At 40.3% G+C, this 15,524-nt stretch overlaps 1 protein-coding gene across 4 annotated transcripts in view; it reads right to left on the bottom strand.

Moving 5' to 3' along the window:
• Positions 1 to 15,524, bottom strand: part of R3HDM2 (R3H domain containing 2) — a 163,029-nt gene that overhangs the window by 28,918 nt on the left and 118,587 nt on the right. For all 4 annotated transcript variants that reach the window (XM_055578409.1, XM_055578411.1, XM_055578397.1 and 1 more), the window contains 8 exons: positions 10,328 to 10,369; positions 8,149 to 8,235; positions 7,506 to 7,632; positions 6,420 to 6,498; positions 5,711 to 5,770; positions 5,010 to 5,150; positions 4,485 to 4,593; positions 1,655 to 1,750 (listed from right to left, as the gene is read on the bottom strand). In XM_055578409.1, coding sequence (XP_055434384.1) covers positions 1,655 to 1,750; positions 4,485 to 4,593; positions 5,010 to 5,150; positions 5,711 to 5,770; positions 6,420 to 6,498; positions 7,506 to 7,632; positions 8,149 to 8,235; positions 10,328 to 10,369 — 741 coding nt within the window. The remainder of the gene's footprint in view (positions 1 to 1,654; positions 1,751 to 4,484; positions 4,594 to 5,009; positions 5,151 to 5,710; positions 5,771 to 6,419; positions 6,499 to 7,505; positions 7,633 to 8,148; positions 8,236 to 10,327; positions 10,370 to 15,524) is intronic.

Below are 15,524 nucleotides of genomic sequence, written 5' to 3' on the forward strand. Positions count from 1 at the left end.
GTCAGTGAAGCAGAGGAGCACATCACAGGTAGCTATGCTATGATGTCACGGGAACTTCTTAATTTAAAAAGCCCAGAGCAGAGCAAGCTATGGAGAGGTGGTTTACTTAAGGGGTTAAGAGCGTTGACTCTGGAGCCAAGGACTGCCTGAATTCAAATATCGGCTCTTTCACTAAATAGTGGTGTAATCATAGGTTACTTAACCTCTTCGTGCCTCAGTCCCTCATTTCTAAAATGAGGAAGATAATGTAACCTATCACATAGGCCTAGTGTGAAGATTAAATAAATTTATGTGTGCAAAGTGTTAAGGACAGGGTCTGAAAGATAATAAGCACTACATGAATGTTTGCTATTAACTTCCACCATTCTGCCCTGTCCACAATTTAGGGTCCTCACCAGCTGTAGTCATGTACAAATGACCACTCTCCTAGCATTCCACTCAACTGATTTTCAGATAAAGTTAGAAAAACCCTCTCTGGGCCACAGTTGGATAACTGGGAGGATGGGTTTTTCTGACTCAGAATGGAAGGCTACATAACATAAGAAGAGTCCTTCTCCTCAGACTTTAGGCCAGAAGGTTTGCTGTGTATCTGACCACAGTGAGGCTCCTTGGAACAACTGTGTCTTCCAAAACAATAGAAGAAGTTCACAGAGGAGTTTGGTTTTTATAAGTTAGAGATAATATTTTTCTGAGCTAGGTGATGATGAGAAGATGCATTATTTTTTTTTGTCTTGATGAGGGAGAGTGAGGAAGCGGGAGGGGAGCAGTGTGCATCTAAGTATTCATTAGAATTGGCCATCTTCTGATGACAAAGGGAGGCTGGCTCTTCTTCGTTTGCTAATTTGACTGTAAGATGGTGCTACTATCTGGATCATGTATTTTCTGGAGATTTGTTTCTCTCTTGCCTATCCTGAATTCCTCCTATACTTCTGTTCAGTCTGGTAGGCAAAGGCCACCAGACACAGGGATACCAAGTATATCTGATATGGCCAACAGTTCTTAAGAATAAAGTTGCCCATAACAACTCATGTTGCCTTTTGGTCCATGGAGCAGGCCTATTCTAAGAAACAAGGTAAGAAATATAGGAAGAAAGAGACTTCCTATTCAGGTCAAGATTGTACGGAATAGTGAGTGTACCCTCTGTGCGTGTGGAATGTGGAGCTCAGAGAATGGATGCCACATCTGTGCTCTGATAATCACCAACATAGCCTAAAAATGAGCCAGACCAAACAAGATGAATGTATATAGGCTGTGTGGACACTAAGTCTTCCACTTAGAAGCAAAGACGCCTAAAATAGATAGTGGAAATGAAAGAGGGTAAGCGGGAGGAGGGTTTGACAGGCAAGATCCAGGGCCCTTCCGTAAGCCCTGCCAAAACCATTTCTATTTTCAGTCTAATCAAATCTACCAAATTCAGCCACTCCATTTGTTCTCTTTATAGGCCATATGCATTAACGATAATATGAATAAAAATCTGCAGCTTCCTAATAAGCTACATTTAATTTTAGAGATCAAATATGGGGCTGGCTGATGTTGGTTAAAAACAAAATCAGAAAAAAACAACAAAACATATATGGAGGGTTCATTCCATTCACAGTTCCAAAGATTAAGAGCTAAAAGCTAGGGGCTGACAACTCTCAGAAGCTACACTTACCTCTCGGGCAAATATTCTCTCTCGGACCCTTTGATATTCCTCCTCTCTCTCTTCTATTGACTTGCTCCTCCTTCCATCCTGCAATGGAACTCTGATCTAGATCGATGAGCAGAATTAAGCTAGTTAAGTTCTCCTCGTACTGCAAGCTCACTGCACACCAGCAAGGAAGAGAAACCGGGAGAGTTTATAGTTGCCATCAAAAAAATGGAAAAAAAAAAGAAATAAAATTTCCAGTGTTGGACAGGTTTCACTGGGTACATCTGACCATGCAGTTTGGGAGATCAGGTTTTCTGGATGGTTGGGGCCTCACCAGCTCCCCACCCCCCCAACCAGAGTATCAAGAACAGTAACTTTTGATAAGGATTAGGTTGCTTCCTTATGTAGCAGGGTACTCTCCAGTCAGTAAGGATGAAGAGAATCGCCCATGGAATAAACAGCATTGCTTTGGAGGGAAAGCAAGGGATAGGAGGAAGCTAGAAAAGGAGAAGAGACAGGTATTTACCAGAGCTAAATTTAGAAGAGTTTTTACAGAACTAGCACCTGATCTTATCCCTTCTTTAGTCACTGATGCCATGGCCTGTAGATCCAAGTCACACAGAGCTCAGCAAAGAGGGCCTTGCAAGTGAAATCCCAAGGGCGAAGCTAAACTCAGAGCTTAAGTATTTTTTCTCACCTTAACTACAGCTACTGGAGGGAGGGAAAGGGTGAGAGCTTACAGAAATATACAGTAGAAAGAGAACACAGCAACACGAAGAAGAAAATAGAAGGAAAAGGAGAACAGAAAGAAGGACGGACAGGGAAGGGCAGACAAACGAGTGCCGCGAGGAAAGCGAGCTCAGTGACAGAACAGAGGACAGAGAGCCCTGCATTCTCAGAAAAACATAGTCAGGAGACCAGAGGGGATGGCTGGGCAGACCGCCACCTCTGCAAGCCTACCCCCCACTCTCCACCACCATCTTTTCCCCTCTTAGCCTGGGAGTTGTGAGCACTGTCCTGGGTAGGATGTTACAGAATGTCCTTTTTCCATACTGCTCTTGAAGGCAAAGTGTTCTGAGGGAGGTAAGTCATCAAATGCATGTCATCAGGTTATAAAAGATTCTGACCTTCAATCCAGAGGCTTTTAAAGTTTCAGATGAAACAACCAAGGAGACCACTGGTCTAGGCTGATCTTCACCAATTGCCAGAAGTAAGCATAATTTCAGGAGTATCAACTTTTGACTAGTAGTTCTCACTAGCCTAAAGAACCTAAATTCTACTAAATGTCCTTTTTACCAATCCCATGCCAAGAAGATATAGGACCTCAAGTGCTATATTGTCCTTAGCCCCTAGCACTGGTTAACCAGCGGCAGAACAGATAGAGCATAATGGGCTTTGAGGTCAGGCAGAATCTCAGCTCTGCCACCTCCAAGTAATGTCACTGGCAACTAACTTAACATTTCCTAGCTCAGTTTACTTATATTTAAAACGGGGCTAATAATCCCCGTCTAGACTGGGTTGTGGAGAGGATTAAATGATATAATGAATATAATGTATTTAGAACAGAGGCTAGCAGAGGGAAAACACTCTATGAAATAGCAATTACTGTGTTTATTATTAATATCACAGACAGAAAGTGCATAGAGCCTACCCTATTATGGATCAAGCCTGAAGCCGAGAGATGAAAAGTTCACAGTAGGGAGAGATTCCATCCCACCCCAATGTGCCTCTAGGCCTGAATAATTCCTGATCCACAGAAAAGGGGTTTTGGGAAAATGGAGAGAAGGGCATCAGGATGGAAAGGCTCTTTCTCGTTTTTTAAATTTTATTTGTCTTTTGTATGTTTCATTGTTTTCAATCAGACCCAGCATGTTTGTCCACAATAGATAATGGCACTTTTCTCAAAAGGACTCCCTCAAATACTCAAGTAGCAAGCAGGAAAAGTCCTGGTCTCAGGACCAGACAATATTGAGAGGAAACTAATTTTGACTCTAGAGGTAAGATATTATTAGAGTTATCATGAATTAGCAAGACTAATGTTATTGGCTTTACCCCACCATATTATTTAAACTGTAATCCTGGTTCTCTACCTAACCTCCTTTGGAGGCCAAGCAGAAGCAGGCTGGATCTTAACCCTGTATGAGGCTAGGAAACTAACTCCAAATAATCACTATCTGAAGGATGCGCTAGAAGTCAGGGCAAAAGCCAGGCCCATAAATGAAGGGATGGGGCAGACTTTTTACTTCTCATTCCCACAGGAGTGGATCAAAATGGGGATACTGCCTGAGGTTTCAAGCGTCAAAAGCCAAACTGACTCACTCACCTTGCTGGAAGGAGTTGGGAAAAGAATAATGGGTTTGCAGAAAGGGATCAGAAACACCTTTACAAGTGGGTAAATCAGATAACAATTTTCCCAGTTCAAGGCTAGCTCTGAGACAGGAAGAGTGCAAGTGGGATAAAAGTAGCTTTGGGTAGTTCCCAAAGAAATTCCTAACTATTAAAGAAAAAAAGAATGGAGCTATCAGTTGAATCAAGGTTGAAGCAGGGAGGGATCTTGCTTTGTCCCAAAATGAAGTGGAGTTAGAAGTCAGTGGCAGAACCAGGGAGTTCCAGGCCAAATGAGAAAACCCAGCAAACCTCAGCACCATGTCACTCTGGGGCTAAGAGGGTGGCATTTAGCTCAACAAGTGTACTTAATCCTCAACATTAAGCTAAAGCCAACTCAGTGTAGCTCAAGAGTTTCCTTCCATACTAAGATATTTTGAGTTTTCTCCATCCCACAAAAACTCTTCTCCCCTCCCAGTTTCTCTTACTGCAATCTCTCTGTATAGACCCAACCCTTTCCAGTCTTCACCTGGTTATCATCTCGGTCCATACTGGCATCATCTCTCTTAAGAATGAATCTCTGTTGAAATTCTGTATTCTTCTCATCCTTTATATGTTCTGAGAATCTCTGTTCAGGGCTGGGATTGGGAGAGAAATGTGGAAGGAAGGGAAGAAAGACTCTTCTGTTAGGAAGCAGACCTTCTATACAGTTCTCTTAAATTCCACAACTCCCACCCAGGAAATTTCTGGAGTCAGGCATTGTGAAAGTTTTAACGAAATCCTCAAGGACTGTTCTTTATACATCTATAACTTACCTTCTTCCACAGTTACTCCTATCCTATCACTAAAGGTGAAGAGAGCCAGGGGCCAGTCTTCACAAAATGCCAATGCCTCTAGAATACATCTCCAAGGCTTCAAAAAGAGTAGAACTTGATAATATAACCTACCCACTCCCTCCACTGCTCCCTCTCCAGAAAGAGAAATCCTGCATCTTCCTCTCCCACCCCAGAGCTATCCTAGGGAAGTCTTCCCAATCTGTGGTTTCCTCCCTTACATTCTTGTGTTACTGGTTTTGTTGATGATGACAGCTTTTCCAGTTTGATCTACATTGTGGTCCATCCCAAAATAGGCAGCTACCCGGTGTAATAGCATCCGGTGATATGAGGTCATCTGAGGGAACTTCTTGAACTGGTTGCTGCAGGGAAACCCAGGGGGGAAAAGTGAAATAAGAACAAATAATAGCCCATTGTAATTTTTCTTACAAGTGTTGAAAGTGGAGAAATTCCTACGAGACATTATCATAAGGAAGATAGATATTTACTCAATGGTAACCAAACAAGTTCTCTTAGCTTTATCTACAGTACTGTGTAGATCCCTCTGACCCACTATCTTCATTAAGACTGCTCCTTAGACAAAAAGCCCTAGGTCTCACCCACCTGGATGATATTCTACAAAGAAAAAGGGAGAAACTTAAGAATAGTGAAATATAGGACAAAGGGCTAGCTTTTGAAAAGATATAAATCTTTTTCAACTCAAGTCTAAGTGATAATTTAAAAACTTGATTTAGTTTCCACACATATACATTTTGATTCATTGTGATTATGTCTTCCCAACTCCTCCTGGTTCCTAGTGAGTTATTACTTCAAAATTCAGACTTTAAGGGAACGATAAAAGAGGGATATCCTTAAATTTTACCTAAATTTCTTTCCAGTACCCCCTCCCACCTCTAAGGTGTATTTCATTCAAGTAACTTACTTGTTGTCATTAATAAAGTCCAGAATCTCCTGTTCTAATTTTAGCAGCATCATTCTGTCCCTGTTTAAAAAAGATTAAAACAAAACAAAACAAAAGGCAGCCCTCCCATAGACACCGACACAAGGATTGAAAACACAACCTGCTCACTATAGAAGCTTAAGGGAGGGACAAATCCAAACTCCAAGAGTGGATCAAAAATGCAAAGGCTACCAACCTCACTACCCTGTCTTATGTTACTTTAAAAAAACAATCAAGCCTCCTAATCATGTCCTCTGTTTCCCTTATCAGAAACCTAATTCTGTTGGCAGTCATAGTCATACAAACACATACTTTATACTTATACTAATCGTAATTCTACACTCCATCTGGTTATTTATAGAATTTGTAAACAAGTATGATTTAGCTTTGTTACAAATCAGTTCTTTTCTCTTCTGTACTTTTTAATTGTATTCTTAAGCCTTGATATTTCTTTGTCTCCATTCTTTCACAGAATTTTTCTCAACTCTTCTGAAAGCAGAAATCTCAATATAAGGGTATTCTGAATCCCTCCACAGAATATAAAACTACTTTGGAGAGAAATGGTGGTGTGTAGGGGAAATGGACATCCCAGATTCTAACAATAATAGAAAAATTCTGAGAAGCTACTTGGCTTCTTGGGTATTCTGCTGATCCAGGCCCCTTTCCCCCTTCCATCAAATCATGTTATTACCTTGGGTTCTTTTTCAGTGTATTTACAAGAAATTCATGTAGGTCTATTCCAGTGGAGTCCGTATATTCTTGGCTGGAGTCTAGAACACCACAATGAAATAAATTTGAAATAAATGAAACTGCTTTGTATGATATTTAACCCCAAGCAGAAGCCTACAATCTGATCAGGAGACATAAGAGGAAAAGTAGAATCAAACTTCAGGAGTTTTAGCTTAAAATGAGAGTAACCTTGATTTACCAGCCTCTCAAAATTTCCCATGATAATGACAGAAGGTGGAATCTGGGTCACAGTGTTATATTCATATTACACTGAATAGTCACCTTGCCATCAGTATTTAGCAAAAGACCAGACCAAAACAAAGGTTTTATTCTAGTTAAAGAAAATAAATTCTAGGTAAGGTCTGATGGGGCTGAATTTTCCAGAACCTCAGCAAATATATTCAAATGGTGATTATTTTTATATATTTATATTTGCTTATAAAATTTTAATACTACGATTGCCTTTTCCCTCTTAATTATCATTAAAAAAATTTGTTTTTGGCTATATCACATGGCTTGTGGGATCTTAGTTCCTTGACCAGGGATTGAACCTGGGCCCACGACAGTGAAAGAGTTGAGTCTTAATGACTGGACTGCCAGGGAATTCCCTCCATTTCTGTGGACCATGTCTTTTTGCTACCAGCCCAAGAGTTTAAAACCAAAGAGAGCTTAATAATTACATGCAAATTTAATTATTTAAAAAAAATCACTCTGAGCATCTCCAAACTAAACTATAAATGGTATTGAATCTGTTACCAGTGATAATCCATCACTATTTATTCCAAAAGCAAGAATAAAATCAGAATTGACTACAATGTTCTCCTGCTATTGGCAGCCCAATGTTAACAGAGTAGCTCTCTGTCAGCCCTTACAGCAGAGCTGGATAAAGCAGCAAAGAAAGTAACCTAGTTAGGCACCTCCCCAAACAATGATGAAGTCAGCAGGACACTGTACACTGTCGGGCCAATAAGGCCAGTGGGAAGATGGAAGGAAAGGGCACTGCAGAGCCAGGCCCTAGGACAGATGAGCAAGGGGGAAAAGTCTTCACCTCTAGACAGCATCCTCCTTGGGACCTTTTCTTTGTTTTTGTCCTTGTCTTCCTTTTCAGAGACATCCTTTGTGGACTTTTCTTCCTCCTTGTCAGAGGGGCAGCTGATGTGCAATTGAATTATATCCTTGGACAAGGGGAAACAGAAATATAATCAAAAGGGAAAACAATTAACTCTCCTGCAGCTCCTTTAAAATCTAAAAGAAGGCAAATCTTAGGGTGACAGCACTGTATTACAAAAGAGAATATTTTAATTAAATTGTTTTAGTTTTTGTTCTACCAATAAGGTAGAGGCTAAGTCCTTTCTGCCAATAATCACAGCCTACTCTTTGGAGAGCTCAAGTTATGCTGGCTGTTTCTGGCATAAGAATTAGAATGGAAATGGTTCTAACCACCAGAGGGAAAGGTGTGGTTGGGAAAACATGATCCAGCCCTGGAATCTCCTTGTCTGCATCACCCTGGGTGGTCCAGGTGTGAAGACCTACACTTCATGCTCTCATTCATGCCACTTTACTGCAACAACTTGTTTTGAAGCTTTTTCTACCCCAATTTCCAAGTCTAATGTTGATGCCATGGTTGTGACACCACTGCTCAGCAAACAACTGCCAAACTCAAAAGCTATACTTACTCATAAAGGACCTACCTGGGTTTCTAGTGGCCCGTCAACAAATGGAGCAGAGGATTCCTCACACACTGCAAGGCTGCGCACCAATTTCAGCTTGGAATTAGACTGGGGGGGAAAAAAAAATATATATATATATATACACACACACACATACACACACACACACACACACTCCCTTGGGGAACATTTGGAAATCTTTCCGCTGAATAAAGGGCATCCTCTTTGGTTCTGTTAGTTGCTGCTTCATTAAAGAGGGTTTTTTTTTTCCCTTCTTCAAACAGGTCCTTCTCATCCATTCCTGATCCACTTGAAAGATAATTCTCTTGCTTACAGCAGTAGATATATAACAACAAAACAACTACTTTTGGCTAGATGATAGGCAAGTCACTTTGTTTAGCTCTCCTCTCTCTCTAGCTCAGTGCTCCAATATTAGACTTGGAAGTTAACTGAGAATACACAGCAGCAAAGCTTAGTAGAAAGACTAGATTTAAGAGCCAGAAGTCCTAGCTTCAACTTCTGTTTCAAACGATGAGATATGAGACCCTCAGCAAACTACTTGACCTTTCTGGGTCCTCTTTTTTTCTCACAATGAAAATGGGATAGAAATGCCTAAATTCTTGTGAGAATTATATAAAATATGTAAACATAAATAGTGTTTAGCATACAGTAGACAACAAATGCTAAATGACTCTAAACCTGAGGTGGCAATGTAATGGGGAAAAGTGTCTAAGGAAAAAGTAAAGAGAAAGAAAACTTTCTAACACTTGGGGTTCAGTGTAATAAAGAACTAATCCACTTGGTTTATTTATGCTACCTGGAGAATCTCCCCAAAATCTGAAATTCACTTTATAATTATAATCACTGCTCTTCCAGGGATCTCCAAAGTCAAAAAGTATAGTGACTCATTAAAAATCTACCTATAAACATTTATTGAGAGTTCTTATAATAAAATTAAAGTTTACAGTAAACACAAAAGCACAAAACACAGTATGTGTGTTTCAGGTTGTATAGTACAGTGAAAAAATTTCCAATCCTGAAGAACTGACTTTAAGCCTAGTTTTGCCACTTACTAATAAATGTCCTTTGTCAATCTCACTCAAACTCTATTAAGCCCAAGTTTTCTCCTCTGTAAAATGGAGACAATAACAATAGAAACTTTTTAAACTTTTCTGTCTTATTTCAAAAAGTTTGGAGGAAGTGAAATAGCAGATAATACCCTCTGGTTTGCTTTTCCCCCCCTTTATGAGGTGCCATGCGGCATACAGGATCCTAGTTCCCTGACCAGGTATCGAAGCTTTACCTCCTGCATTGGAAGTGTAGAGAATTAGCCACTGGATGCCAGGAAATCGTGAACACCCTTTTTACTGTCAAGTCCATTACTTGTGGATTAGGCCATGGAAGGCAGTCCACAGAACCAATTTATCATACATCATAGTCTTCTTCAAACCCAAGCTACACACTGGCTGGGACACTCCCAAATTCTACCATTATTTTTCTAGGGGAAAAGGGTGGATACCCTTAATTACTAGTTCTGTTGACAATTCTTCCAAATGCAGGACAAGTTTAATATTTTACTGTTCCCTAATTAAAATTAAAAAGCTATCATACCATTAACACCTATAGTCTTCCCTGATAATACTGCTTAAAATAATCTGTGATGTGCTAATTTTATCATACAATGATTAAAAACAAAATCCTCCTCCCTGAACCAACCTAAAAGGTGAACCAAAACAAACCAAAACAAAGCCTCTATTTTTAGGATGTCCAAAAATGTTCAACCATTTTACTAAGGAGGGAGGATTTATCTTACAGAAAATTCTCATGGCAAAAATCCCCAAAACTGTTGGGGGAAAAATAAGAGAGCCAGAGATGAGCAGAGAAACTAGCACTACAACAGAACCAGTATCAATCTGCTCAGGCTTTGTTTGTAGGAGGCTTGGGCTGGGTATCCTTTCAGGTAACTGAAATAGACTAAAGATAACAGAAAAATAAAGCCAGACATTCCAACAGGACATATGTATATGTGCAATGCATGTTTGTGATTGTGTGTGTGTGTATGCATGTTCACAATTAGGGTACAAAGTATAGGCAAAAAACTTTACATATATATAACCTAAATACACTAGATATTAGTGTTAAGTCCATTTGTACAATGCACTACTAATAACACTAGAAGTTATAGAGGAAGGGCTCTCACCTTGGCTCTTTTCCTGGCATGACCATGGTTGGATGTCCGCCTCTGTTAGAAGTGGATTAGAAAATATTAAAGGTAGAGGAAATAAACACTTAAAAGCAATACAAATTTACAGAGAAAAAGCACTAACTTTAAAACCACTGTAACAGCCAAACTATGATGAGACCCTGTTGTCGTGGTTGTCCCCCAAGCTACAACTCTAGCAACTGTGACATGGAGGGGACCACAGGCCACCTGCAGACAAATCACTCACCATGAAGATAAAAAACGGAAAGACTGACTGGTTGGCCTAGTTCATAGATTGATAAAAATTGCTTTTGAATAAACCAGGGAATCCTCTCCTGATTAGGATGGTTCCAGAAATATTACTACCATAGCATGACAAGTGTTTCTTCCCCAAACTTTGCTAACAGAAGCCTATTTAGCCTATAATGGATGTGAAATATGGCCCCTAAGCATCACTTAAAATACTGTCTTTGGAGGACAACACACTGAGAGTTCTAACTTCAGATACTCGAAAGACCTGTTCCTATGGCTGCAGAAATGGAATGAAGGCTCTTCTTGGCAAATGCCTACTTCCTGGAATATGAGAATTCTCCCAGTGCTAAGCTCCTGGTTGTTGGCTCTTATAGCCTGTTTGGGTCAGGGATATAAGATGGGGACAGGATAAAAAGAAAGGAGCATGGAAGATGTGGACAAGACCTCCAGAGCAAAGGGAGGTAAGAAGAGTGAGTAAGGAGCAGGATAGAAGCTGAGGAAGATGAATGAGGGCCTGAGGTGGGATGAAGGGAAAAATGACTAATTAATTTATGAGGTTTCTGAATAGCTGAGAAGTCAAAATGGGGACTCTGGAGAAGAGGTTGGGTAGGGTTATGCATGGAGAAGGCAATGGCAACCCATTCCAGTACTCTCGCCTGGAAAATCCCATGGACGGAGGAGCCTTGCAGTCCATGGGGTTGTAAGAGTCGGACACTACTGAAGCAACTTAGCAGCAGCAGCAGTAGCAGGGTTATGCATGATACTTAGGGCTTCTAAGATGTTTGGAATGGAACTGTCACTGGGGTGTGGAGAAAACTGAGGCTGGTGGGTAGAGGAGGGGAAACAAGACAGAGGTAGAGTACCAGCATGGTTCTGGGTAGGTGAGGATTTCTCTTTGCTTTGTCCTCTTCACTAGTTATCAAATAACACTGCTACAATGCAAAATGGAGAACTGGAAAGGTGTGTGGAAAGAGTAAGAAATGACGGAGAATCTGGTCAGTGGCAAGATGTGTTACAGTAAGAGAATAGTCCAGGGATATGAAGCAGGATTTGTCACTATTTTTTCAAATAAGTAAGAACATACACATGGCACAAAACAGAACAGTAAGTCTCCTTTTACATGTGTTCCTCAGCTACCTGGATCCCTCCTAAAGGATCAACTAGTATTGAATTTCTTGTAATCTTTCCAGAGATCTTTTATGCATCTATAAGTTTATTGTACTTGTGTACACACACTTAAAAAAAAAAAAAAGGATATTGTACACACTGTCCTAAACCTTACTTTTAAATTTTTCTTCAAGGATATACCTCCACAGAAGAGATACTGTTTTTCTTAGTGGCTACATGGTATTCCTTTGCGTGGCCATACACAAACTGTACCATTTTGGATGTTTCTCATGTTTGTTAGTATAAACAATGCTTCAATGACTATATCATTGAGTATACCTGCAAATACTGTACAGTCCATTTAAAATTTTTATAAAGTATTGCTAAACTGTCCTTCAGAGAACTTATACCAATTTCAGTCAGTTCAGTTGCTCAGTCGTATTCAACTCTTTGCAATACCATCAACTGCAGCATGCCAGGCTTCCCTGTCCATCACCAACTCCTGGAGCTTGCTCAAACTCATGTCTATAACGTTGGTGATGCCGTACAACCATCTCATTCCCTGTTGTCCCCTTCTCTTTCTGCCTTCAATCTTTCCCAGCACCAAGGTCTTTTCAAATGAGTCAGTTCTTTGCACCAGGTGGCCAAAGTATTGGAGTTTCAGCTTCAGCATCAGTCCTTCCAATGAATATTCAGGACTGATTTCCTTTAGGATGGACTGGTTGGATCTCCTTGCAGTCCAAGGGACTCTCAACAGTCTTCTCCAACACCACAGTTCAAAAGCATCAATTCTTCAGCTCAGTTTTCTTTATAGCCCAACTCTCACATCCATATATGACTACTGGAAAAACCATAGCTTTGACTAGACAGACCTTTGTTGGCAAAATAATGTCTCTGCTTTGTAATATGCTATCTAGGTTGGTCATAGCTTTTCTTCCAAGGAGCAAGTGTCTTTTAACTTCATGGCTGTAGTCACCATCTGCAGTGATTTTGGAGCTTAAGAAGATAAAGTCTGTCACTGTTTCCATTGTTTCTCCATCTATATGCCATGAAGTGATGGGACCGGATGCCACGATCTTAGTTTTCTGAATGCTGAGTTTTAAGCCAGCTTTTTCACTCTCCTCTTTCACCTTCATCAAGAGGCTCTTTAGTTCCTCTTTACTTTCTGCCATAAGAGTGGTATCATCTGCATATCTAAGGTTATTGATATTTATCCCAGTAATCTTGATTCCAGCTTGTGCTTCATCCAGCCTGTCATTTCTCATGATGTACTCTGCATATAAGTTAAATAAGCAGGGTGACAATATACAGCCTTGACATACTCCTTTCCCAATTTGGAACCAGTCTGTTCCATGTCTGGTTCTAACTGTTGCTTCTTGACTGTATACAGATTTCTCAGGAGGCACGTCAGGTGGTCTGGTATTCCCATCTCTTCAAGAATTTTCCAGTTTATTGTGATCCACACAGTCAAAGACTTTAGCATAATCAATAAAGCAGAAGTAGATGTTTTTCTGGAACTCTCTTGCTTTTTCGATGATCCAGAGGATGTTGGCAATTTATCTCTGGTTCCTCTGCCTTTTCTAAATCCAGCTTGAACATCTGGAAGTTCATGGTTCACGTACTGTTGAAACCTGGCTTGGAGGATTTTGAGCATTACTTTGCTGGCTTGTGAGACGAGTGTAACCATGTGGTAGTTTGAACATTCTTTGACATTGCCTTTCTTTGTGACTGGAATGAAAACTTACCTTTTCCAGTCCTGTGGCCACTGCTGAGTTTTCCAGATTTGCTGGCATACTGAGTGCAGCACTTTAACAACCTCATCTTTTAGGATTTGAAATAGTTCAACTGGAATTCCATCACCTTCACTAGCTTTGTTTGTAGTGATGCTTCCTAAAGCCCACTTGACTTCACATTCCAGGATGTCTGGGTCTAGGTGAGTGATCACACCATTGTGGTTATTTGGGTCATGAAGATCTTTTCTGTATAGTTCTGTGTATTCTTGCCACCTCTTCTTAATATCTTCTGTTTCTGTAAGATCCATACCATTTCTGTCCTTTATTGTGCCCATTTTTGCATGAAATGTTCCCTTGGTATCTCTAACTTTATAAATACCAATTTGTATCTCTACAAAAATGTATAAATCTGTGAATTTCTCAGAATGCATAATTTTCATTTAATAGTCAAACACATACTGAAGGCCTAGTATGTATCAGACCCCATGCTAACTACTGGAGGATACAGAGATAAAAGACAGAGGCCTTGTCAAAAAGGAACTCATAATTCTGCTGAAGAAGACAGACAAATGGACAATTACAATATAGGATATTAAGTGCATTACAGAGGTACTTATGAAGTGCTATAGGAGTGCAAGTATCTAACTAAGACCTAGGAATTCATAAATTCATATGTTCATAAATAATGAGTGCCTGCAAGGAACTGTGTTGGGCCTTAGAGATACAATGATGAGACTAAACTGACCTGGCAAAGGCCAGGGAAAGAACACCAAGGAAGGCGTTCTAGTTAGAGAAAGCATGTATAAAAGCATGCTTTCTCCAAACTTTCCAGCTCCAATTTATAACAGGGACCAGGGAATCCGTTAGGCTGAAGCATAGAATGCCAGAGGTGGATGGATAGCAGGCAAGGGGCTAGGTCACAATATGCCATGCTGACAAATTTGGGACTTAGCCTAGGGCATGAAAAGACACAGAAAGGTTGAAGAGAATTAACACAATCAGATCGTTATTTCATAGCCATCTTTCTAAAGCAGTATGGTAGATGAATCAGAGGGGATTACAAGTATAAAGGCAGAAAGCCTAGCTCAGTTCTTTAAAGGACCCACCTAAGAGTTCAGTATTTGTTACGTCAGGGCTTGCCCATTCTAGACTGAATCTCAGAACCTGTCTTACATAGCACTGTTTTCGTGCCAAAGATGTTCTGAATTCCAATTGCTGATTCCAAGAATATGTCTCACAGCACAAGTAATGAAAGTACCCTTTCCTCAAACTTTCCAGCTCCAATTCATAATATTCCAGAACAATATTTGGAACTATCCAGTTCTAATTCATAACAGGTACTCTCAGCATCAGTAAGATTCTTGGGGAGACTTAAGACTTGAGGGGAAGGTAAGAGAAAGAGCAAAATTTTTTGTGTTACTGAAGAGGAATACTGGTAGAGGGGAGAAGGCTTCTGAAGGGTGGCCAAGGGTGGCCAAGAATGAAGACTTTGTAGAAGGAGCAGGAGCTCCAGGAAATGGCAGCAGCAACTCAACCTGTACTAGCAGCCACGAAAGGAGTCTGAGGGGAGGCAGGTTCCCTTCCCAGCCTCCCACACAACCTATCCAGACATATAGGTGAAGACATTCTTAAACCAAGTAAGTATCCATAAGGCATATAAAACCTATAGTCATCCTTTCTTTTCTGCCTATCTTCAAGAAGAACACACAACAGGAGTTCAGAACACCACTTAAAATAGTCTCCTGAGAACAGAGTAACTTGAACTCAAAAGTTCATTTAATTATTATCGTCCATGTAACATGACAGCACATAATTAAATATTCAGCACTTATCTGTCCTGAGGATTTAAAATTCATTATTGGTATCAGTGGAAGCTAAAAGTAGAGCTGCAACAGCGGCAGACTGTCTCCCCAAACTCTGGAAGGATGGGTGGGGAATGACAACTCACATGCAAAAGATAATGGAAAGAAAAACAGCCATGACAGAGATCTGGCAAACTGTAAGAGGAAAAACAGTAGAAAAAGCAGGCAGCTAGAGAACAAAATATTTCAGAGTTGTCTGATTTTAATTTAATTTATCCCTTCGTGTTGTTGCTGTCTTAA

This window comes from Bubalus kerabau, chromosome 1, assembly GCF_029407905.1.
Source record: "Bubalus kerabau isolate K-KA32 ecotype Philippines breed swamp buffalo chromosome 1, PCC_UOA_SB_1v2, whole genome shotgun sequence".
Taxonomy (NCBI): Eukaryota; Metazoa; Chordata; class Mammalia; order Artiodactyla; family Bovidae; genus Bubalus; species Bubalus kerabau.